This window comes from Pan paniscus, chromosome 8 (genome assembly GCF_029289425.2).
Source record: "Pan paniscus chromosome 8, NHGRI_mPanPan1-v2.0_pri, whole genome shotgun sequence".
NCBI lineage: Eukaryota > Metazoa > Chordata > Mammalia > Primates > Hominidae > Pan > Pan paniscus.
In genome coordinates, this window is record NC_073257.2 from 38,914,567 (window position 1) to 38,938,822 (window position 24,256).

The 24,256-nt window shown below is 46.0% G+C and overlaps 1 protein-coding gene across 1 annotated transcript in view; it reads left to right on the plus strand.

Annotated features, from left to right (window-relative positions):
• GAD2 (glutamate decarboxylase 2) overlaps positions 1–24,256 on the plus strand; it is an 87,318-nt gene continuing 63,062 nt past the window's right edge. Inside the window, exons 1-7 of the mRNA XM_014346394.5 lie at positions 1–1,389; positions 2,113–2,172; positions 2,345–2,494; positions 3,524–3,757; positions 8,368–8,458; positions 9,021–9,133; positions 14,141–14,256. Coding sequence (XP_014201880.2) covers positions 1,314–1,389; positions 2,113–2,172; positions 2,345–2,494; positions 3,524–3,757; positions 8,368–8,458; positions 9,021–9,133; positions 14,141–14,256 — 840 coding nt within the window. The 5' untranslated portion in view covers positions 1–1,313. The remainder of the gene's footprint in view (positions 1,390–2,112; positions 2,173–2,344; positions 2,495–3,523; positions 3,758–8,367; positions 8,459–9,020; positions 9,134–14,140; positions 14,257–24,256) is intronic.

Here is a 24,256-nt window from a genome sequence, read left to right on the forward strand (position 1 = left end):
CGCTTCCGGGTCACCCGCTACCGCGAAGATTCTCTGAGGGCGAGGGGGGGCATTGGTTTGAAGCCCCTTAAAACGAGGGCCCTGCAGGCGATGCCTTCTTTCCTACTCGGATTTGTAAAGCCGAGATTGCTTAGTTGGAAACCCTGTTCTCCCCTCCCAGGCGCACACAGATCCCCCTTACACGCAAGCAGCGGGTGCTTCCACGCCTCCGCGGGCCAAGGTCACCAAATGCCCTGATTCCGTCCCCCACCCGCCATCAATCCTGCCGACTCTGGCCGCTCTGCCTCATTCTCTTCCAAGAACTTTCCATTCGTTTTATTTTTTTTCCCCAGCCCGAGGTCCTCGGTAGACTCCAGCGTGGATTTTAATTGCCTCAATCAGCAGTCATTCTCCTCAGCTGTCACTCAGAGCCTGGACGGTGGGTCCCGCGATCTAGCCCTTGGCTACGCAGGAACGGTGCGCCTCCGGGTACGGCGCGGTTCAGCAGGCAGGCGTCAGGTTCTACTAAGGCGCTGAAATGAGCCCATCAGCGGGTAGGAGCCCTTCCCCCGCCGTCCCCTCCCCAGGCTCGTGAACGGCGCCTGATGCCTGCCCGGGGCGCGAGCTCTCGAGGTCGCAGTGACCTCAGCACCTGCTTGGAGGAAAACGGCGCGGGAACCCCGCTTCCTTCCCCTCAGCTGGAGCCAGACCTCAAACAACACCCCAATCGATGCACACAGAAAACTCCTCTGGGCCACGCTTCCCGCCTCGCCGAGGTCTCCCCAGTCTGCCCCTCGCTGACGCTGGCGCGCAGCGGCTGCGGGACAGCGGCCGCCCGCACTTCCCGCCTCTGGCTCGCCCGAGGACGCGCTGGCACGCCTCCCACCCCCTCACTCTGACTCCAGCTGGCGTGCACGGTCTGCCTCGCATCCTCACGACTCAGTTCCCTCCCTCTCTCGTGTTTTTTTCCTCCGCCGCCCCCTCATTCATCCCCACTGGGCTCCCTTTCCCTCAAATGCTCTGGGGCTCTCCGCGCTTTCCTGAGTCCGGGCTCCGAGGACCCTTAGGTAGTCCTGGTCTCTTTTAAGGCTCCCCGGCTTCCAAAGGGTTGCCACGTCCCTAAACCCTGTCTCCAGCTCGCATACACACACGCACAGTCAGACACGCACGTTTTCTGTTCCTGCGTGACACCCGCCCTCGCCGCTAGGCCCCGCCGGTCCCCGCGCGGTGCCCTCCTCCCGCCACACGGGCACGCACGCGCGCGCAGGGCCAAGCCCGAGGCAGCTCGCCGGCAGCTCGCACTCGCAGGCGACCTGCTCCAGTCTCCAAAGCCGATGGCATCTCCGGGCTCTGGCTTTTGGTCTTTCGGGTCGGAAGATGGCTCTGGGGATTCCGAGAATCCCGGCACAGGTAGGAAGGAGAACGGGGGCCTGCGGCGGGCGAGTTTTGCGGTGGTCTGGGGTTTGCGGAGCTACGGAGAAGACGAAGGAGGTTTTTCCACCTGCAACAGGAAACTTCTTCGGGCGCTTCTCCCTGTTTTTGGGCTAAGTCCTTGACGGCCCAAGAGCTCAAGACCTCTACAGCCTCTTGTACCCTGGGAAGACGCCCAAATAGTCTCAGGCCCCTTCCACAGAAGGTTGGAAGAGCCCCCCAAAGACCGCGGTGTCTCGGGGACATGGAATTCCGTGGTCCTGGGGCGCTGCTAAGATCCGGGTGTCTGGACCCTGGGGAGGGACGGAGTGACCGTGAAGATAGAAAAAAAAATGGGAAAGGTGAGAGATTTCTTGGTCTAGAAAGACAGCCTGCGAAAAAATGGATAGCTTCAGTGTTTAGGAAAACTCGTCCAAGGTAGGCAGGGAGAGGAATTTGCCTGAGCCGATTGGCACCTGGAAAGGCAGCGGTGTGGGCTTCTCCTTGGGAAACAGATAAAGGAAATGAGGGCTGGCCCGGGCCGCCAGCCTCCCGCTTGCCTTCCGCACCTGCCGGCCTCACCGAGTCCTGAGCGGCCCGCAGGAGGAAGGCGGCCCCTCCTAGGACCCCAGACTGATTGATTTTCACATAGAACGAAATTTCACACGTCCGTCTGTTGTTCTCTTTCTGCCTCGCTGTCTGCCTGCCTATTCTTCCTTGCAGCGCGAGCCTGGTGCCAAGTGGCTCAGAAGTTCACGGGCGGCATCGGAAACAAACTGTGCGGTGAGTGCCCAGGGACCGGGGCGGCCAAGGTCGGCCCGCGGGGTCCAAGCCGTCTTCTCACCTCCGCATCCCAGTCAGCGGAGTCTGGGTTTCCTGGCTGCGGGTAGGCGGGAGCGAGGGAGCCGGGCCCGGCGGAGGATTGACGAGGCCCGCGTTCGGTGTCCTTACCCAGCCCTGCTCTACGGAGATGCCGAGAAGCCGGCGGAGAGCGGCGGGAGCCAACCCCCGCGGGCCGCCGCCCGGAAGGCCGCCTGCACCTGCGACCAGAAGCCCTGCAGCTGCTCCAAAGTGGATGTCAACTACGCGTTTCTCCATGCAACAGGTAAAGACTCAGCGGGGAGCCCCGGGGCGCCCCTGCCCCTCTCTCTGCCCCGCCCACCGCGGCCCGTGCGGGTCCGGCGCTGAGAGCCGGACAGGGGCGTCGAGGTGGCGGCGGAGGCGGGACCTGCCAGAATCTTCAGATAAAAGCGAGAAATGCGGGACCTGCCCGCTGGGTCCAAGCCCCCGAACCTGGCCTCGGAGCTCCAAGAGGGCTCTGAGGCCGCGGCGCTCTTCCCCCAGCGCGGCCCTTGGGATGGCGGGTGGCCGATGATCCAGGCGCTCGTGCGCTCACTGAATCGATGACGGCTGGCTTCCCTAGGCCGCTGGGGCCTCGGGTGGGACTCAGTTTCCAAATACCGTGCCCGAGAATTCAGAATTGCATTTTTTTTAGGTCTTTAGATCACGAAAGTGATTTGTAGCTGCAATCGCACAAGAGAACGATTTCATTCACATAAAACCCGCGCGCCGAGTTTTACCCCCGTGCACTTACACACCATCTCCCAAAGGTACGCGCGCGCACACACATGCAGACACACATGCATACGCACACACACACACACACACACACACACACACACTGACTTTAGAAACAGCGGGCCTTCCTATCAGACCAGAGATCCTAATGCACCTGTTCCACTTTGGTTTGCCCAAAGGCATTCGAGACAAACACTTCTGACGTGAAATATTTCTGTAAACATGTAAGATGGTTTACTGAGAAACACGTTTAAGACGAACTCCTGTGAACTAGATAAACGGAGGTGCATGCTCTTCAAAAAAAGGCAAACAATATAAGTTATGAATTGAAATGCAGTAATTAATTTGGGGAAGAGGAGAAAAAGTAATTTATCTCATTCATTCCCTTCACCTTTGAAATATGTCTCCCTTTTAAAGAAAAATGTTCTGCGTTTCCAAAAGCTTTATTTAACATGAAATCTCTCAATTCAAAGAAATGTTATTGCCTCATCAAGATCTTGCCTTTGAATATTTTCAAAGTAAAATTAAAATGTGGCATTTTAATTCCATTCTTTAGACCTGCTGCCGGCGTGTGATGGAGAAAGGCCCACTTTGGCGTTTCTGCAAGATGTTATGAACATTTTACTTCAGTATGTGGTGAAAAGTTTCGATAGATCAACCAAAGTGATTGATTTCCATTACCCTAATGAGCTTCTCCAAGAATATAATTGGGAATTGGCAGACCAACCACAAAATTTGGAGGAAATTTTGATGCATTGCCAAACAACTCTAAAATATGCAATTAAAACAGGTATTGTCTCATCGAAAATAATAAAGCTCTTTTTTCGTTTACAATTTTTATTTTATTTTTTTCTATAAAATGCTTTGTTTGATGGAGTTACTGATATTTTCAAAATTGCAAAGTTATTTTCATCATGTAAAAAATAGTCATTATTAGAATGATTCTAATCCAAAGCACCTTCCACTGCTGTTGTTCATGCTTCTGAAGTTGATAATGTCAGAAACATGATTTAAGTGTAAATCATCAGATTTTACGTTGCATGTATTTGGACACGGAGGTTAAACCACTGGTGTAGAAGCAAATATTCATCAGCAGAGACCAGCAGAAAGAACTCAAAGTGGAGAAAGAGAATATGGAAATAAAAGCTCGAAAAATGCGTGATCCAAACAAAAGCCCGAATACCAGTGCTGTGCTGGTATTTTCTTTGGCATAAAACTGATCAGAAACAGGACTCACCACCCTATTAATCACTGAGTGGGAGGGATGTTTTCACATTGTGTCAAATGGCCAACCTTTCAGATTTGAATTCAGATTTTCACTTATTTTTAAGGAAATGTGCACAACATACAAGCAGACATGATACAGACTAGCTTAGCAATTCAGCCATGTTATATAAGGATGTGTGTTCCTCCCAGCCACTGTATATGTGAGATAAAGAAAAAGTGGGGGAAGGGGCAAATCAGATATCCTTAGGGGGAAATTTTTTTAAATGTACTTCTGTGGTCTCTTGGCTTTTCACAGGAGTCTTTATATTCCATCCATGTTACAGCTTCATTTATAACATTTATTTGGGTGCATTCCGAGCTTTCATGTTATCTACACAAAGTCAGCCATTCATCTGCCCAGGTCTTGATTACCCTCGCTTTTTACATTGTCTCTAATCATCCTGATACACAATGGCTGACACTTCATTACGGCAGTAAAAATAAGTATGAATGAATTTCCAGGGGTGGGGAGGACTTTGTGGATCTAAATTTATGTGTAGCCTTTAAAAGATTTGCTAGCAAATAAAAAATGTGAAATACGACATGAACATTCATCACCATAGAAACGTCATCTTTTTAGATTGCAAACATTTTGCTGATGAATTAGCAGTATTACGCTAATCAATAACAAACATTCTTAAAATGTTTGCTGTGAGAAGTTTAGTTCTTTTTTTCGTTTTGTTCACATTATTTGTACCAACAGAGAAGAAAGGCATACAAAAAGCCTTGGGACATAGATTTCTATCAAAGTCAGGCTATGGAATAGGAGTTTTGAAGGTGTATTAGACATCATCCTCAGCGTTCATGAAGAACCCACGTGATGTTTATACCAGGCATTAAAAATTTTCCTACCCCTCCTCAGCTTTTCCTGCATTCATAGTGCAATCCTCAGTGATGCTTTTAATTCATTTTTTGACCCATTCCCCATACCTTATATTTAGATACGTTAATAGTAAATTGCTACCTATTGTTTGTATTGCTACCAAACCAAAAAGAACCTATGGAAATGTTTTGCGTCTTCATCCTTGAAAGCTAGTGGTGCCTGAAATGCAGTCTACAGAGTTAAGATAACGGGAACTGCAAGTCAATGAAAGTAATAGTTCTGTCTATCAACGTTGCATTTAGTGCCAGGAAAAGATGGGCTAATTCAATACTTACATTTTGCCATAATGCTTGTGGAACTGTTAGGTGTCACTGTAATGCATTTTATTTAAAGTTCAGATAAAAATGTGATGGATTAAGTTGGATTTCTAAGCAAGGCATATCAATTCAATCTCTCAATAGTTTTCATAACATATTTAGTCTGCTGGCCTTTTCCTTCAAATAGCATTTCAAAAAATCAACAGCAGTCATTTTCTCTATTCAGCTGGCAACTTTATAGATTTCTGTGCTATAACTGTCATACTTGTCATCTAGTGCTATTTAGGGTATGTCAAATTAGTTACCATCCTTGCTACTAGCAGACATTTTAATACTCCTCAAGAGATTATTTTATAAAATGCATATTATCATCTTGTTTCTACTGAGAGACCTTAACCTGATTTCCACTTGGGCTCCAAGCTTAGAGAGGAGTGAAGGGCAGTGGGAAAATGAAGTCTTCATGGATTGTTAAAATTACCTCTGTAAAAAGAAATGTTGGAACACGGAAAACTGAGCAGAGAATGATAGAATTCCAGAATAATTTGCATTTGCAGAGATCATCAGATTTGGTGCTGGTGGTGGTGGTGCTGGCTGGGGAAGAGTAGGACTTAAATGTGGTCCTGAATCTTTTACCAAACCATCAGACAAAGGGAATTAAGCATCAGTAGATGAGGCAGCCCTAGTATGAGTGTTGCCAGGACATAAAGAGCAGTTTGGACCGACTTTTGGCCTCTTCCCAACTGATCATGAGCACCAGGGTCAGAGTTGCCTGAGGCTGGTTGTTCGCAGAGTCTGCGCATCCTTCCGGGCTCATTTGCTAGTCTGCAGGGAGCATCCCTGAGTCTGAGCAGCCAGTTCTCACATCTCAAGCTCGCCACCTTCCTGGCTGCACAGGCTGTGTGGCCACCCGATGGCTGACGCAGTGCGCTCTGCTCCCATCACAGGGCCTGGCAGGGTGGCGACAGCAGCAGGAGGCCAAGGGCTGCAGGGACACCTGACCGATGGGGGCAGGTCTCACAATTCCTTGGAGAGAGCCCTGTCTTGATTTGCTGGGCAGCCCTAGGAAGCAGCCTGTAGGGGCCACAGGACGGGAGCAAATGTCACTAGGGGAATATTTCTGCCAGAAATCGAGAGAGCCTGTTGATCTGACCTGTCAAACTATCTCCCTCCCTATTTTCACATCATCATCAGGGAATGAAATTTTTGAGGCGGAAGAGATTCAGGTGAAATGGCAGAGCAAGGTCAAAATATATATAGGGAGGAAGGGAAACCTAGCAATGAAAGCGTCAAACCTGTTTTCACTGTTTACGGAAAGTTATCATCAGGGTGAATTGGCCTTCTGATATCCAGAGGCACAACACACCCCTCGCAATCTCTCTCCATCTTATGCACAGGTTTTCATTCCCAAGTTTCCCTAGAGTTAAATACTGTCTAATCATAGACACCACATTCATCCAGAAAATGAATATGAATTATAATCCTTATTAATTTCCTCACTTGAAAAAAAAAGGGTTAGGGAAAGAGAAATGAAGGAGCATCGGGAGGGAGGAAATGGCTGTGATTTCAGCTGCAAGCATAATGAAATGGGGAGTCCATGAGGCAGAGAGGAGTGAAGGGTTGCTCCAGACCTCAGTGGCCACAGCAGCAAAAAAGCCTTCTCACCCTTCGTGGATGGGTAAACTGAGGGGGTCAGCGTCAGAGATAGAGGGGTACCACACGAGGCCACAAGGACATAAAACAATGCTGGAGAATGTACAATAGATAACACAAGTCCTGATCCCGCTAAAATGGGCTCCCTCCCAGCTTATATCTTTACCCAGTGTCTGTCTGGCCACATGCCTGAGGCTGATAAGAGAGCACTCCAGTGCAGGAGATAAGCTGGCCATTGACTTTTGTCCCTGCTCTTCCCCATTGCCTTCCTTTATCTTGTTTTGTCTGTGCTGGAGATGAGAGACGATCACATCCCAGGCTTCAGACAGATGTCCAGGATGTGGAAGATACCTTTTTATCAGATGCTATTTCCATAATGGCCCATCTTCTAAAATTTTTGCTGCTGTGCAAATCACGGACCTATCGATGACAGGCTTTTGTGGAGCAAGAGGAGAAAACTGAATGCTAATGACATATTTATAATCACATTTTAAATAATAGCCTCAGGAGAGTGTGGATGTCAATCCATTTAGAGAGTTTTAGAGGAATCTAGAAGTTAATTAGATAAGCCTTGCGATGGACTAATCAGTCGATTGAATATATCTTTCTGTATCTTGTTGATAAAACAGTGATGTTGACTGTATGTGGCCTTATTTTAAATCACAACTATGGAGGAGCGCTGTTGTTTATAATTAACAAAGAAGAATTGACAAGAATTAGCTTTGTCCATGCCATCTTTAGACAATCATCACCTTTTAAATCCAGGGCAAATCATTCAGCAGAGTGTCCTATTTTCTCATTTTTGCCCTGTCTTTTGTAATCATCAGCCATTTGTCACTGATATTATTATGAATGTTGGCATGCCTGGCGGATGTCATGGTATGACCGATTCTCAGAACGACTACAACAAAAAAGGACTTCTAGCAGCATGAGTATAAAGGAGAAGTAACCTGTCTGAATGGCTGTGGGTTGCAGTAGCATTTTAGCTTGTGAAAATATTGAAAATAGAAAAGAGACTCGTGCAGATTGCAAACCATATTTGTTATATTTATAGGATACGATTAAAGGAAGATTTGTAGGGTATGCTTTAAGAAATATCAAAACCTAAAGTAGTCTTTGTGGTTAGAGGAAACGCTTTTATGGTGTGTGTGTGTGTATGTGCATGTGTGTGTGTGTGTGTGTGTGTTCGTGTGCATACACACGTCTGTACATGTTGGATTTCTACTTATGGATTTCCTGTTACTGACAGATCTTTCAAGGTCCTTTAGCTAGAGAAATCATGTGTTTGAGAGGCATTTATTTTCACTGGAGGCAATCCTGATTCTGGTATTCCATTTTATTCAGGGCATCCTAGATACTTCAATCAACTTTCCACTGGATTGGATATGGTTGGATTAGCAGCAGACTGGCTGACATCAACAGCAAATACTAACATGTAAGTAGCCAAATGTGTTTTTATGTAATTTAGGATAATTATTAGTGACATTCCATAGTCTTTACATCTTATGTGAAAATCTGTTTCTATTAAGTAGCCACTAAAATAGTGATACAAACTTCTGAAGTGTGAGTGTTCACTTTAATGTAACAGAAAGTAGTCCTGATACATCTTCCATGTAATCAAACTCTACAAAATTTTTAAAATACAAAAGAGACTTTTTTCTCACATGTTTGATTTATTATTGTGCATAATGTCAAAGACAAATGGGACCAGATATTATATTTTAAATCATGTTACTCTGCAATATTTTTTATTTATTCAGTACAATAAATTCCCCTCGTGCATTATGTCAGTAGTTGGAGCTCTTGACTGTAGGGATATAGAAAAAATAAACATTTTGGAAGGCCTTTTTGAAATAATTTTCTCTCTGCTTAATGTTATAATCATAACACTTGTAAATGTATGTTTTGAAAAAGGAAATAGTTCTGTAGCTATTGTAATGATTGTAAATTATTTATCTGAGTTACAGAGGTAAAATGTGGCCATTACTACATTTCAGGTTCACCTATGAAATTGCTCCAGTATTTGTGCTTTTGGAATATGTCACACTAAAGAAAATGAGAGAAATCATTGGCTGGCCAGGGGGCTCTGGCGATGGGATATTTTCTCCCGGTACATGATATTTCAACTTTCTTTGTGTTTTTTCTTCTAATATGCAATGCCTTGTTGTAAACCTAGGGAAGATTAAAAATCTAGCCCATGCCTCTGCTTAGGTTAAATAGACTGTGTGTTGATCAAAAGAATGACTGTGATTAAGTGCACATGACCATTGAACATGCCTCCAAGCTAAGTAACCTATGCTTGAACAGCAGTTATTTGTGTGCAAACTGAGCGTAATCAGAGATGGTACTTACCCAGTGCTTCTACTGTGACCCTACAAACAGGATGTACGGATAATGTGGAACAAAGGAATCAAGATTCCTAATCAGGAAATTCACTCTCTGATGCTCTTCCTAGAATTAGTGAAAGGAAATGGGTAGCCTCATTTAATAAAGCATTTGCTGTTCAAGGGTGCATAGCAAGGTATATCTACTTAGTAGAGCATATGGACCACTCAGTCTTTGAAATAACAAGCACCAAAGTGGATTTACACTAATTTCAAGGAGGACAGAGAACACTTTGGGAGAGAATTTCTTAGAGCAAAAAAAGAGGGTGATGATTTCTTCAAGAGCTTTCTCATCCCTTCTCTTCTTTATCATGCCATTCAGTCTTTTCCATCCTGCCTTTTCATCACCAGCCATTGCATTCTAAGCTCCATTACTTAGACCTCTTCCAGCCAAGAGAATCAACCTGAAACAAAAAGCTGTGCCCTTGGTTTACGGTTCTGTGTGTGACGTTGGTTTGATGCAGAAAAGAAATAGAAGTTAGGAAGGCAATGGAAAGAGAGTCACTGACCCATGGAAAAGAAACCCGATGTGCAGACCATCAGCTAATCAGTGGCAGGAGTGGGTGTCATTAGTCCACTGAGACAGGACCCACCTGAGAGGCCAGAGCAACACCTGTCGTTGTGTCAGACAGAGCAAAGGCCAAGTGGTTGTGCTCTCTCTTCAGCAAATCTACAAAGACAAGCAAATGATGAGGCGGGGATAGGGGAGAAAAGAAAAAGTGAAAAGAAGAAATGATAAGTAAGCAAGAGTGACCCCAAGGCCAGGGCTTAAGTTAAGCATGTTTGCCTGCAAGCTCTGGTCAGCTATTTTATGTGTTTAAATATATAGCACAATTTTTCAGGTGCTGAAGGAAAAGGTGTTAGTTAAATGGAAGGGAAAATTAGCCTTTTAAAAAGTCATTGAACACCAGCTGTGATGAATTTTAAGCTAGCCTTTACTTTCTTTGGCACTTAGTACTTAGTTTTCCTTTGGAAAACCATCCCTATTGAGGGAGCTTTGTCATCATTGCCTGATGCTTTGAAAACATTTTTCATGAGGAATGAGGTGGGGTACAGAGATCCACATCATTTCTACCTTTCTTCTTCCCACCCTTGTGTGGTTGGTTATAGGATTGATCTGTCCCTGAGATGAATCAAGAACATGCTGGGCTCTATTTTTTTTCTTTTATTTGCATTTATTTTATGCTGAATTTATTCCCGTGCATAAGTTTTAATGGTCCCCGGGAGTAGGGAGAGGACAGATGTACCTGTTGATCCTGAAAATTTGACTAATTTGACTAACAGCTAGGCCTAATTTACCTGGCTGGTCTGAAAAACCTACATGCCCCAGAAAACATACACCCAGAGAAAGAATTCTCTTTGGCAGTTCTGCTAGGCTTAGAGCTTACCCTCCACCCTCATTGATGATGGGGGATTTTCACATGGAGAAGACTTCAGCTTGAGCATGGGAATTATAGGCTTCCTTGGACCCTAAAGACCCATTTGCTCTTACGCCAAGATGCAAGCCATAGATGTCACACTACAGTGCAGTGCAGACATTGCAAAGTTGGGAAGAGACAGCAGAAAAGGTCATTGCAACCTGTTTCTGCTCTACTTTCTACAAGACATCACAGAGGAGAAATGGCTCATCACATCCTTACTGGCTATGGATGCTATTCCCGGGAACAACCAGCCTTGCTCCTGCAGTAAAGGGTCTTACAATTTAAGGGGTGGGGATAGAGAAAGCCACACATCTTATGCATCTGGGATCTAAAAGTCTCATTCCCTGGGACTCAATGTGAAGAGTTAGGTCTGTGACTTAAAACATACTGTGTCATACCTCCATCGATAATATCCAAAGCCTTCATGCTTCATGGAAAGTCCTTTAGGACTCCTAGAAGAAATCTGCTTTTGTGATGTCACCTACACTGGGAACCAGAGAAATACAGAGCATTCCTTACTGCTCAGCAGGTCACAAAACACAAAGACTAAAGAGGGGCTAGGAAAGAAAGCTTGGCTTAGTCACTGACCTTTTCCTAGCTAACAGGGTTTTCATAATGCTTCAGCACTTGCTTTTATTCATGTATTTTATTTTTTATTTTTTTGAGACAGAGTCTCATTCTGTCGCCAAGGCTGGAGTGCAGTGGCACGATCTCAGCTCTCTGCAACCTCCATCTCCTGGGTTCAAGCAATTCTTATGCCTTAGCCTCTAGAGTAGCTGGGATTACAGGCATGCACCACCATGCCCAGCCAATTTTTGTATGTTTAGTAGAGATGGGGTTTCACCATGTTGGCCAGGCTGGTCTTGAATTCCTGACCTCAGGTGATCTGCCCACCTCAGTCTCCCAAAGTAGCACTTGCTTTTACATCCTTTCTTAGAGGATTCGTAGGAAATAAGAGCAGGTAGGGCTCACGCATTTGTCCTCATGCCTCTGTTACACAAAACAGTCTTCTCTGCCTGGAGGCCCAGAAGCCTCTTTCTCTCACTCAGAGCTGCTGAGCCTTTAGCCAGAGGACAGCTGAGTTGCAGAGTGGGGTGTGGGAGGGCAGGGCTGGAAGCTTCAGAAGAAATGCACGTGAAGAGCACTTTCTTAGGATACGTCTTCCCCTTTCTCTTCTTCCCTCCTTCCTTCTCCAGCCTCTTTAAGAACAACTAAATTCTCAAGCAAGATCATTTTGCTCTCCACAAGGGACATTTGGCAATATCTGTAGATACTTTTGATTGTCTGGGGGAGAGGGTGCTATGGGCATCTGGTGGGTAGAAACCAGGGATGCTGCTCAACACTTTACAATGCCCAGGTCAGCCCTCACCAGTTATGTTGCCCAAAATGTCAGTAAGTGCCAAAACCATGAGCTAGGATGGAATTTCCTTTTGAAGCAGACCCTGCTTCCAGCATCCTACAGCCAGCCTTTCATACCGGGTGTCTGCTCAGAGCAGGCGTGACCTGGATTCTACCTGATTCTACCTGTCCTGTGTCTCTAGAGTCCAGAAAGGAAGGAATCGCCCTGATTTTGATTGAGGACAGAGGCATGTGTCTGGGTGATGAGTGCTCTGTGCTGGGCAGCCTGCTTGAATCAGAGCCCAGGGCTCAAGAGACAAAGGTCATACCCCTGCCTGGGCCATTCAGCTTGACATGGAGCCCTCCTGCTCCTCTGCCACCAGGAAGGAGAGTAACTCACAACACTCACGTGACGGCAGGACTTGGGGTGTTCCCCTTGGTCAGGAGGTAGAGGCAGTACCTTCACTCTGCCCCATGGCCTCATGTCTTCCATCCCAGCATATTAATTTGCATTCATGACAATCTGTCTTTCCTGAATTGCAAACATCCTAAACTTCCCAACAGCCCTGGGTTTTCTTTGCTTGTCAAGTGAGACTCTACTTACAAGACACAAATCTTATGGCGTGGAATCCCTGACAACTTTTGGATGACACAGAAAAAGTAACACAATATGGACTGAAAATTCTCTTACTTGTACGTTTTTCTATACTTATGAAATAAGTTTTGTTAGCTAATACAATTCTATTTCAATGATGTCTTTGAGAGGGAAGAACTAGTTTAGAGGGAATGAACAGATGAGTATGAGATGGACTTGGAGGTTTATCCTTTATAACAGGGGTCCCCAACCCCCTGGTGGTGGATCGGTACAGGTCTGCGGTCTATTAGGAACGGGGCCACAGAGCAGGAGGTGAGCAAGGGGCAAGCGAGCATTACCGCCTTAGCTCTGCCTTCTGTCACATCAGCAGCCACATGAGATTCTCATAGGAGCGTGAACCCTATTGTGAACTGCGCATGCGAGGGATCTAGGTTGCATGCTCCTTACGAGAATCCAATTAATGCCTAATGATGTGAGGTGGAACAGTTTCATCCCAAAAGCATTCTCCACCCCACCCCCACCAGCCCCTGACCTTCCATATGTGGAAAAATTGTCTTCCACGAAACGCATCACTGCTGCCAAAAAGGTTGGGGACTGCTGCTCAGTAAAAATTGTTGATTAGGCCAGGCGTGGTGGCTCACACCTGTAATCCTAGCACTTTGGGAGGCCGAGGCGGGTGGATCATTTGAGGTCAGGAGTTTGAGACCAGCCTGGCCAACGTGGTGAAGCCCCATCTCTACTAAAAATACACAAAAAAATTAGCCGGGTGTGGTGGCGCATGCCTGTGGTCCCAGCTTCTTGGGAGGCTGGGGCAGGGGAATCGCTTGAACCCGGGAGATGGAGGTGGCAGTGAGCGGAGATCGTGCCACTGCACTCCAGCCTGGGCAACAGAGTGAGACCCTGTCTCAAGAAAAAAAAAAAGTTGATTAACAGCTTACACCAGAAACAGCTGATTTATCTTAATCCAAGTGCAAGGCACTGAATGAGTTGAGATGAAAACAAAAAAAAAGAAAGGTTTCTCCATCCAGATATAACCAGAATTTTACACACCTACTGCAGAATGACCACGCTCACAAGCTGGGATGGAGGCAAACCTTTTGCTTTTGAATTAAAAACCTCTTCAAAGGGCTTCCAGCAAGAGTAGAATCCACTGCAGTTCCCCTTAGTGACTGAGATGGGGTGTGGCGGTGGCACCTGTCCTGTCCCAATGTGCCCTCTGGGGTAGCGCTTTTGAGTCTGAGGATTCAGTTTAAAGATAGTCAATAGGGTTTTCTTCTGAGTCCAAGGAGGACTCAGGTCAGTGGAAATAAGGAATGTTGCTTGCATGTGAAATGAGGTTGATAATAAATAAAGTAACTGTGTGTTGCTGTGCACTTTAGGTGGCGCCATATCTAACATGTATGCCATGATGATCGCACGCTTTAAGATGTTCCCGGAAGTCAAGGAGAAAGGAATGGCTGCTGTTCCCAGGCTCATTGCCTTCACGTCTGAGCATGTATGTGTTTCTGTTCCTTCCAAGTTTAAGGTTATGTTCCATAAAGCCCGAGTTTAAGGAGTGATGGCTGGAAATGCATTATCCCCAGAGGCCCTCTTTCTGGAAGACACCTTGGGAGGGAATGGGGGAGAAAGCTGAGTGGTACTATGGGGTGTCCTCCTTGACTCTTTGAAATTCAGGAAAACCCTCAAAGATAAAGGAGCAGCCTGGGCAATATAGTGAAACCCCATCTTCACAGAAAATTTAAAAAAAATTAGCCAGATGTGGTAGCACAAACCTATGATCCCAGGACGCTGAGGTAGCAGAATTACTTGAGTTCAGGAGGTCGAGACTGCAGTGAGCCGTGATTGCACCACCGCACTCCAGCCTGGATGAAAGAGCAAGACCCTGTCTAAAAAAAAAAAAGATAAAGGAAAATATTTTTAGCTCTAGTTCCTACCCTTCGCTTCTGCGCAATCAAGTTGCATATTAAGGGAAGGGGAAGAGGAGGGAAGGGGAAGAGGAGGGAAGGCAGAGGGACTGTGAGCTCATTTGGACCATTGATGCTACGCCCATGTAAGCAAAACTCCAGAGGAGCCTTTGATACAGTTTTTCTGTTTGAAAACTCAGCCCACTGATCTGATATTCTGCCCTCGTGGTGCCTTGAGCCTTTTTGTTTGTTTGTTTATTTGAGACAGTCTCACTATGTCACCCAGACTGTAGTGCAGTGGTGCAATCACAGCTCACTGCAGCCTCAGCCTCAACTTCCTAGGTTCAAGCAGTCCTCCCACATCAGCCTCCTGGATAGCAGGGACTCCAGATATGTATCACCATGGCTGACTAATTTTTCTATTTTTTATAGAGACAGGGTCTTGCAGTGTTGGCTAGGCTGGTCTCAAACTCCTGGCCTCAAGTGATCATTCCACCTCGGCCTCCCAAAGTGCTGAGATTACAGGCGTGAGCCACCATCATACCCAGCCTGAACCATTTAACATTCATCTTTGGCTGACTTGACCAGAGGTTTTGTTACCATAAAGAAATAGCACTGTACCAGGCACGGTGGCTCATGCCTGTAATCCCAGCACTTTGGGAGGCTGAGGCAGGTAGATCATTTGAGGTCAGGAGTTCAAGACCAGCCTGACCAACATGGTGAAACCTCATCTCTACTAAAAATACAAAAAAATTAGCCAGACAAGGTGGTAGGCACCTGTAATCCCAGCTACTCAGGAGGCTGAGGCAGGAGAATCACTTGAACCGAGGAGGCGGAGGTTGCAGTGAGAAGAGATCGCATCACTGCACTCCAGCCTGGGCAACAGAGCCACACTACATTCTCAAAAAAAACAAAAACATAAGACTGTTCCTTCATGATCTCTGCCTCACAGTAGCCTGGGCTTTGGAATACAGCTGCCTCAGAGACAATCAGGAAGCCCTCTGATAGCCAGGGAACTAGGAGACAGGGAGGGAGGAAGGGCCTAGAGGGAGACTCAGGGCTCCTGTAAGGAAATGTCACTCAGGAGACGCAGGGAACCGTGGTGGGTCTCAGATCCAGATCCGCCATGAACTTTTTCTATTTCCTATTTTAAGTGAGGTATGTGTATCTATGTGTGTGTGTCTGTCTCTGTGTGTGTCTGTAGGTGTCCATGACAAGGAAATAGATTGGAAATCAGTGGATACAGTTCATTACCATAGCAGTAGCTGTGGAATTAAAGGAAACTAGCAATTCCATGTTAACAAATTATCAAAGCATCTTGTTTTCAGTCATCTTTTGGGGTTTTATTTTGTGAAATGTCCTTCTTCAACGTATAGGGGTCACATTGGGCAAAAACCACACAGCCTAAAATTACTTAGTATTTTACCTTTCTGTTGCTGCTGGAACAAATGATCACAAACTTTGTGGCTTACAACAATATGAATGTATTATCTTATAGTTCTGGGGGTCAAAAATCTAAAATGGGAAAAGCAGGGCTGCATTCTTCCTGGAGGCTCTCTGGAAGATTCCGTTTCCTTGCTGTTTCCAGTTTCTAGAGGCCACCTACATTTTTTGGTTCATCTTCAGAACCAGCAGCATAGCATCTTTGGATCTCTTTCTCTCTCTCTCACCTCTACTTCTACCACCACATCTCTTTCCACCTGTGGCTCTCCTGCCTCTCTCTTTTGGATCTACTCAGATAATCCAGGGCAATCCCCCGTCTCAACCTTAACCTAATCACATCTGCAAAGTCCCTTTTACCATATAAAGTAACATATTCATGGTGTTGAAGATGAGGATGTGATTTTTGTGGCAGGGAGTATCTGTTATTCAGCCCACTCTACCTAGTACCCCACCAGGAGATAACTTTCTTTTCTCAGCTTCTCCAAGGATAGAAAAACGTGATCTATTTTTCTCCTCAATTACTATTTTCCTGAAATGGGTTTGGACCCCTAAATAGTTACATGTTATTACATTCTCAGCCTCAAAAAGTCCAGATGATCTTTTATTGGGCATCTTTTTCTTTTGGCTTCCAAGCTGCGTCCACAAGTTAAAATGAGTTTGGTCCAGCAGCAAGCCACTCTGTGCTCTCTGCCAGGCATCTCTGGTTTGGGCATGAGCTTCTCAGCCTCATGCTTTATGTAAATTGACTGAGACTTGATCAGGCCATGTGGTCTGAGGATCTAAAAATAACAATTTTGCTCTACCTTCTTTTCCTGATACTGTAAACTCTGTCTACTTTTTTTTTTTTTTTTTTTTTTGAGTCAGAGTCTAGCCCTGTCGCCCAGGCTGGAGTGCCGTGGCGTGATCTCTGGAGTGCAGTGGTGCAGTCTCGGCTCACTGCAACCTCCATCTCTGGGGTTCAAGAGATTCCTCCTGCCTCAGCCTCTGGAGTAGAGTAGCGGGGACTACAGGCACGTGCCGCTACACCTGGCTAATTTTTGTATTTTTAGTAGAGACAGGGTTTCACCATGTTGGCCACGCTGGTCTTAAACTTCTGACCTCAGGTGATCCATCCGCCTTCACCTCCCAAAGTGCTGGGATTACAGGAGTGAGCCGCCACGCCCAGACTACTTCTTCATTTCTGAGAAAGAAACACAATTCGGCCGTATAACAACCATTTGACTCTCCCTTCCCCTTCTTGTGTCTCTATCTATGCATACAGTTGTGAAGGATCATTTGAATTATGAAGATCTCCTAAAATACCAATAGGCTCTAACTTTGGCCTATCATTTGGGTTATCATTGCCTTATCATTTTTGACAAATAGTTTTTCTAATATATAACACCTTATATCTGACTACTATTTGACAGTTTCCAAAACACTTTGAAGATATGGAACTTTGATTCTCACAGCAACCTTATGGGACAAGTAGAACAAAGATTGTTATCTGCATTTTACAAATGAGGAGGCTGAAATCAGCTAGGTAGGTAGAGCCAAGATCAGACTGGGTTTACTGGGTCCAAGACCAGTGAGCTCCATGCACCGACTACCACTGTAGAAGCCAGATTAAAAGATTCAGCAACAGAGCTTTGTATACAGCAGCTTATCAATTGACTTAACATCTTATACCTTCCCTGATCAAGTTTCCACCAGGAGCTGTTTTCTTAATGTGAAACTGATGCTAATTTGTGACTCTCTCTTTCTACCAAAAAACATTCTCATCATCTCGTAGGGTTGGGCTGGAGGGGGTTTTCGGAGCTCATTTAAAGCCGTCCTGCATCTTCTTGAATCCTTGACCCTAACCATCCTGGACAGGTGAGCTCTTAAAAGTGAGTCCTGCCTTTGAAGCTGCAGGTTAAGAGGTAATACGATCCCCATCGCTAGTTCCTTCTGGGCTCTAGACCTCAGACATTATTTTCAATTCATCATTTAGTGTAGCTTCCTTCTGGCTTCAGGCCAGGCCACATATTTTCTTGGTCTTTTCAGATTTTACAATCACACTGTCTCCACCAGCCCCAGAAATAGATCTCCAGAGGCAGAAAAAAGAAAATCACCAAGTCATTTCTCAAATGCCTTTTCTCCGGCTAGACGACATCAATCTTGGCATGGAGGCTTCTTTCCTCAATTGCTTGGCTGGCAAGGAGAAAGGATAATGGAGGGGCTGCTGTGTTGACTCAGTGAGGAGAGGGAGGCCATGGGTCAAGACAGACGCTGCTTCGGGTGTTCTCTCTTCACACATTTTGAGAGGTTTCCAAGGCCCAAGACTCCTAGAAAATCAAATGAGAGCCTTATAGAACTTGTGCCTCAGTGCCTGGGACACAGAGAGCTCTGCATAAATATCAACCAACTTTAAAAAACAACAACCTCAGCCGGGTGCGGTGGCTCATGCCTGTAATCCCAGCACTTTGGGAGGCTGAGGCAGGAGGATTACTTGAGGTCAAGAGTTTGAGACCAGCCTGGCCAACATGGTGAAACCCCGTCTCTACTGAAAATACAAAAATTAGCCAGGTATGTTGGTTGGCGCCTGTAATCCCAGCTACTCGGGAGGCTGAGGCAGGAGAATCACTGGAACCCGGGAGGCAGAGGTTGCAGTAAGCCAAGATCACACCACTGCACTCCAGCCTGGGCAACAGAGTGAGTGAGACTCCGTCAAAAAAAAAAAGACAAAAAAAAAAAAAAAAAAATCCCACCTTGTTTTACAGATGAAGACACCAAGCCCCAGAGGTGGGGGATACTTTGCCCATGGTGTCACAGCCAGTCAATGGCAGAGCCAGATTCGAAGCCTCAGTAATTTCTCAATAATACCAACACTTCTCTTTATAAACTTTTTTTGCATTCAGTGTATTTTATTGAATTGAAAAATCATTCCTTTGATGTGTCATCTAAGGATAGGCTCTGGAATCAGACAAACACAGGTTGAAATATTTGGTTTTATCATGTACTAGTTGTGTGACACTGGACAAGTTACTTAATCTCGCTATGCCTCAGTTTTCTGATCTGGGAAAGGGAAGTCATATTAATGCTCCTCTCATAAGACTGTTGGGAGGGTTCAATTAGACACCATCACTGAAGAGATTAGCATAGTGGCCAGCCCAAGACTGCTCTTTCAACTACTGGGTTGGATGTCCTAAACGCTTCTCTCTGGCTAGCTGCTCTAAATTCACTTGTAGCATCCTTTCTTAAATCCCATTTTCCCCATGTTGGTTATTCTTTTTTTTTTCTTTTTTTTTTTTGAGATGGAATCTCTCTCTGTTACCCAGGCTAGAGTGCAGTGGCGCCATCTCAGCTCACTGCAATCTCTGCCTCCCTGGTTCAAGCGATTCTTCTGCCTCAGCCTCCTGAGTAGCTGGGACTACAGGTGCATGCCACCACACCCGGCTAATTTTTTGTATTTTTAGTAGAGACAAGGTTTCACTATGTTGGCCAGGCTGGTCTCGAACTCCTGACCTCAGGTGATCCACCTGCCTTGGCCTTCCAAAGTTCTGGGATTACAGGCGTGAGCCACTGCGCCCGGCCCTATGTTGGTTATTCTCGTGCTAATTTCCTGATCTACTGAACCGGGTCACATTACTATCCCTTCTTCCAATCTGAGCACTGAGTTTGTAACTTGGCATGTTTAGAGCCATAGGGATGGGAACGACATTGCGAGACTCTGTGGCCTTCTGCATCCAACCAGAAACGTTCACATATTCATGAAGGGAAGAGTCATTTTGTTTTCTAAATGACGCTTCACTCTGTCTCTGTGGCACCCCACCAAAGCTACCCACTTCTTTTCTGGCCACCAACACAGACTAGAGCTTTACTTATCTGATGAGGAGGGCAACCTATTAAATTTTTCTGGTTGTTTGAATCAACTGTTTTCTTGTAAAACTTGAATAAGACTAAATTAAACAACTAGTCTTTCTGTGGCAAGTGTTTAAGAGTTCCAAGATTACTTTTCTCTAAAATATAGAATCACAAAATCTCAGAATTGAAAGTGATCTTAAGAATCCTTTGGTTCAACACATCCTTTGCTGGAATCTCATCCCGTTCCCCAAATCTTCAGTCATACAAAGGCTTGGCAAAAATTAACTTGATGAGTTTTAGGTTCTCTCTTTAAAGTAGGTTTAGAGGGAAGCTAAGATCCCAGCTCAATAATTCACATCTCAAGCTCTGAATCCTTTGAAAGCCTAAACCATGAGCTCAATTCCAAATTCCTCTTATTTCTTTGTGGCACAAGCTCTTCCAGAAATATCTTCCACGAAACAGCATAACCTCATCTAGGAAACATATTCTTCATAATCATAACAAACAGTGGATCTTTAGGCAAATCACCATAACTAATTCACTCCACTCTTCACATGACAAGCCTGGCCCACACCCACATCCCCCGGAACCAGTTGCCAATGTTCTGCTGAGGCCCCTTGTGACTTCGACCCACTTCTGTGGGGAGGTAATTCTCAAAATTGCTCTATTTTAGTTTATTATTTTATTTTAGAGACAGGATTTCACCCTGTTACCCAGGCTGGAGTACGGTGGTACGATCATGGCTCGCTGAAGCTTCAAACTCCTGGGCTCAAACATTCCTCCTGCCTCGCCTCCTAAGTAGCTGGGCCTACAGGCTTGAGCCACCACATCTTCAGAAAGATGACTTTCTTTTCTTTTTTCTTTTTTTTTTGAGATGGAGTCTCACTCTTGTCGTCCAGGCTGGAGTACAATGACGCAATCTCAGCTCACTGCAACCTCCGCCTCCTGGGATCAAGCAATGGTCCTGCCTCAGTCTCCCAAGTAGCTGGAATTACAGGCGCCAACCACCACACCCGGCTAAGTTTTGTATTTTTAGTAGAGACGGGGTTTCACCATGTTGGCCAGGCTGGGCTGGAACTTCTGACCTCAGGTGACCTGCCTGCCTTGGCCTTTCAAAGTGCTGGAATTACAGGCGTGAGCCACCGCACCTGGCCAGAAAGATGACTTTCACGTATCATTATTGGAGAGGTTTTTAGTTTCAAAAATAGATCTCCTTTAAAAAATTATTTTAAACAGTGACCTGTTTGGAAACAGGGCTGTTTGGGCAATTTGGAAACAGATGACTTCCACAAAATGTATTGCTCCCCCCTTAGTTGGAACTGACAGTGAGTGAAATTGTGGGCTAAATCTATTTACCTTCAGCACCCCTGCTCCGGTGCTGCATTCCTACCTCCTTCTCACCTCAGGGCCCTCATCGCTCCCATGTTATTTTCTCCTCTACCCAGTCCATCCAAACCTCCTCTCAGGAAAGAACCTGAAAGCCATGCTGAGATGTAAGCGATAGGTAAGACCTCCCCATTGCCTCTCCTGGGGATATTCCCATCGCACTCAGAGAGGCAAAGGTGTGAGGTGCTGAGACACAACTCAGCCACTGTGCAGAGAGATGCTTCCTTTATTCCTTCCTTCCTTTAGTGCTGCAGGCGCCAGGCGTTGCTTCTGGCACGGGGGAGAGAGCAGTGGGCAGAACACACCCAGTGCCCGCTCTCAGCGAGTGTCCTTTGTTCTGGGGAAGAAAGGGATGGGAAGGGGCTCCTGAGATCCCATCCACACCAGGTGACGGATGCTCCCTTGTTCCCAGTGCCAGGTCAAAAGTGGCTGAACAGACTTATTGTTCTCCAGGTTAGTGATAAATCCTGTGAGCTTTGGAATTGATGAAATGGTGACAGGCCCTGCTCTGCCACCTCCCAAGGCATGACCCTTCGTCTCCTCCTCATCTGTAAAATGGGGATGATGATACCCAGCTTCCGTAGCTGTGGGGAGGATGAAGCAAGATGATACATGGGAAGGGTAGTGCACTGCGCATGGCTCTCGGTGAGCCCCTCACAGATGACACTGTCGTTAGAAGGAGCTGAGCCCAGCCAGGAGACGAGACAGAGGGAGCAGGGAGAGCAGAGTCAGGGCCAGTGATTTCCTTAAGAGGGATGTGCCCTTCCTCCCAAAGTGCCAGAGCAACACTCAAGGATCCACAGCCTTGGGAGAGTCTAGATCCTAGATTGCTACTTGTATAATTTTGAGATTTCCCTACATACACATATTTATTGTAAGAAGTAAAGTGAATTAGCCGGCCGCAGTGGTTCATGCCTGTAATCCCAGCACTTTGGGATGCCGAAGCAGGTGGATCACCTGAGGTCAGGAGTTTGGGACCAGCCTGGCCAACATGGTGAGACCCCACCTCTACTAAAAATACAAAAATTAGCAGGGTGTAATGGCGGCACCTGTAATCCCAGCTACTTGGGAGGCTGAGGCAGGAGAATCACTTGAACCCGGGAAGTAAAGGTTGCAGTGAGCTGAGATCGCACCACTGCACTTCAGGGTGACAGGGCGAGACTCCATCTCTCTCACACACACACACACACACACAAAAGAAAAGAAAGGGATTGACATGAATTTTGTTAGAAGATTTCACAATGCCACTTGAGGTAAGGAGGGAGACCTGAGGACAGTATCACATTAGGTAGGAGGATGGGAGGATAGGAAGGGCTACCCTTTTTGGGGATAGCCCAAAAAATGATATGTAAGGCACCTCACATGCCACAGCTACACTTCTCACATCAATTCAGCCAAGAGAGGACTTCATCATTGCACCTGAGCAAATCATGGCTCAGCATGAGAAAGTAATTTGCCTAAATAGAAGCAGGTGTCAAACCCTCATCATTGTGCCTCACATCACCTCTTTCCATTACACACTTTCATTCACTCTTCGTGATCCACAATCATAGAAATAATTGTTGTCCACAGAGTGATCAAAATGACTGAAGACATACTCAGTACTGATGTTCACATTTGTCACTGAAGATCATTCTTGGATCTCTTTTCATGTTAAACTTAACCTGGTACACATCATTCCTTTTATTTGACACTTATTTAGGGTATAAGCTCACAATGGGGCCACCTTGATCTACTAGTCAGAACTGAGTGTGACTAATAAGATAGCAGCTTCACAGACGTGCCTGTGTACAGATCCACATCACCTGCGAATCACACAGTCTCTAAAAATGTGTCTGGGAGGTCCCCTCCCCTCCAGATCATCATAATTAGAAACCAATGAGATGGTCTCCCAGAGCACAAGCTTCTTTGTAAATCCAATGCTTTAGCAAGAGAATGTTCTTTCGGGCCAGCTGGCGAGCAGAAGTAAGGACAGAGGCGACCAGTATTTCTAAGGAAGCTGTAGCTATCATTTTCCTCACATCTTAGGGTGTACTGTATAGGAGCAAGCGAATGGAGGTGTCAGAAGGGTGTGAAGGAGGAGGATACGGTGAGAACTGCAACTGCTGAGGGATTGGCCCGGGGGATGGTGGGGGGGTGGTCAGGAAGCATGAGGAAGGGTCAAACAGGCAGATTCCAGCTCATTGATAGGCTGGGCTTCAAGATCTACTTGTTGAGGACAATATATAATGATCCCCATTCCCCACACACCCACTAATTCCACCCACAAAGGGTGTTGGAACAAAAGAATCAAGCCTGAGGACAATTGGTCAATTGATGGATCTCAGAGCTGGAAGGTAGAATGCTTGATAGGATGTCAGAAGAGTTAAGAGCTAAGATTTCCCAGCCAGTGTGTCCTTTCTCTTTATTTGAGGTCTCTGTGTTGCTTCTTTCTTCCCTCTAGCAGCTGGCCTGGTTAGGAGAACACACAGCTGCCTCCAGCTTGGGCAGGACCCCCACCTTAGGCCTTCTGGGGCAGGTGCCAAGAAGACCCCTGGTCTTGCTTTTAGAATAGGCTTTAGATTCGAGGCATTGGGGTCCACGGAGTCCACCAGAGCCACACCAACATTGGGATTTGTGGCCAGATAGTTATGGCAATAAATAGCGACATTTCCCTGGACTTGTTATCTGAGTATGTGGTCAACAAATTCAACAAATATTTTTTCAATTATACGCTATGACAAAGTCTTTGCCCTCATACAGCCTGCTGTGTTCTCGTAGTGGACACACAGTGAACTAGTATTAGAAATAGTGTCATGTGGTGATGAGATTAGGGTTGTAGTCAGCTACTTTACAGGATGGTCATAAAAATATCTCTGTGTGGAGGTGATATGTGAGCAGAGACCTACATTGAATGAGGGAGGGAACCATGTAAGTATTTGAAGGAAGGTTTTCCAG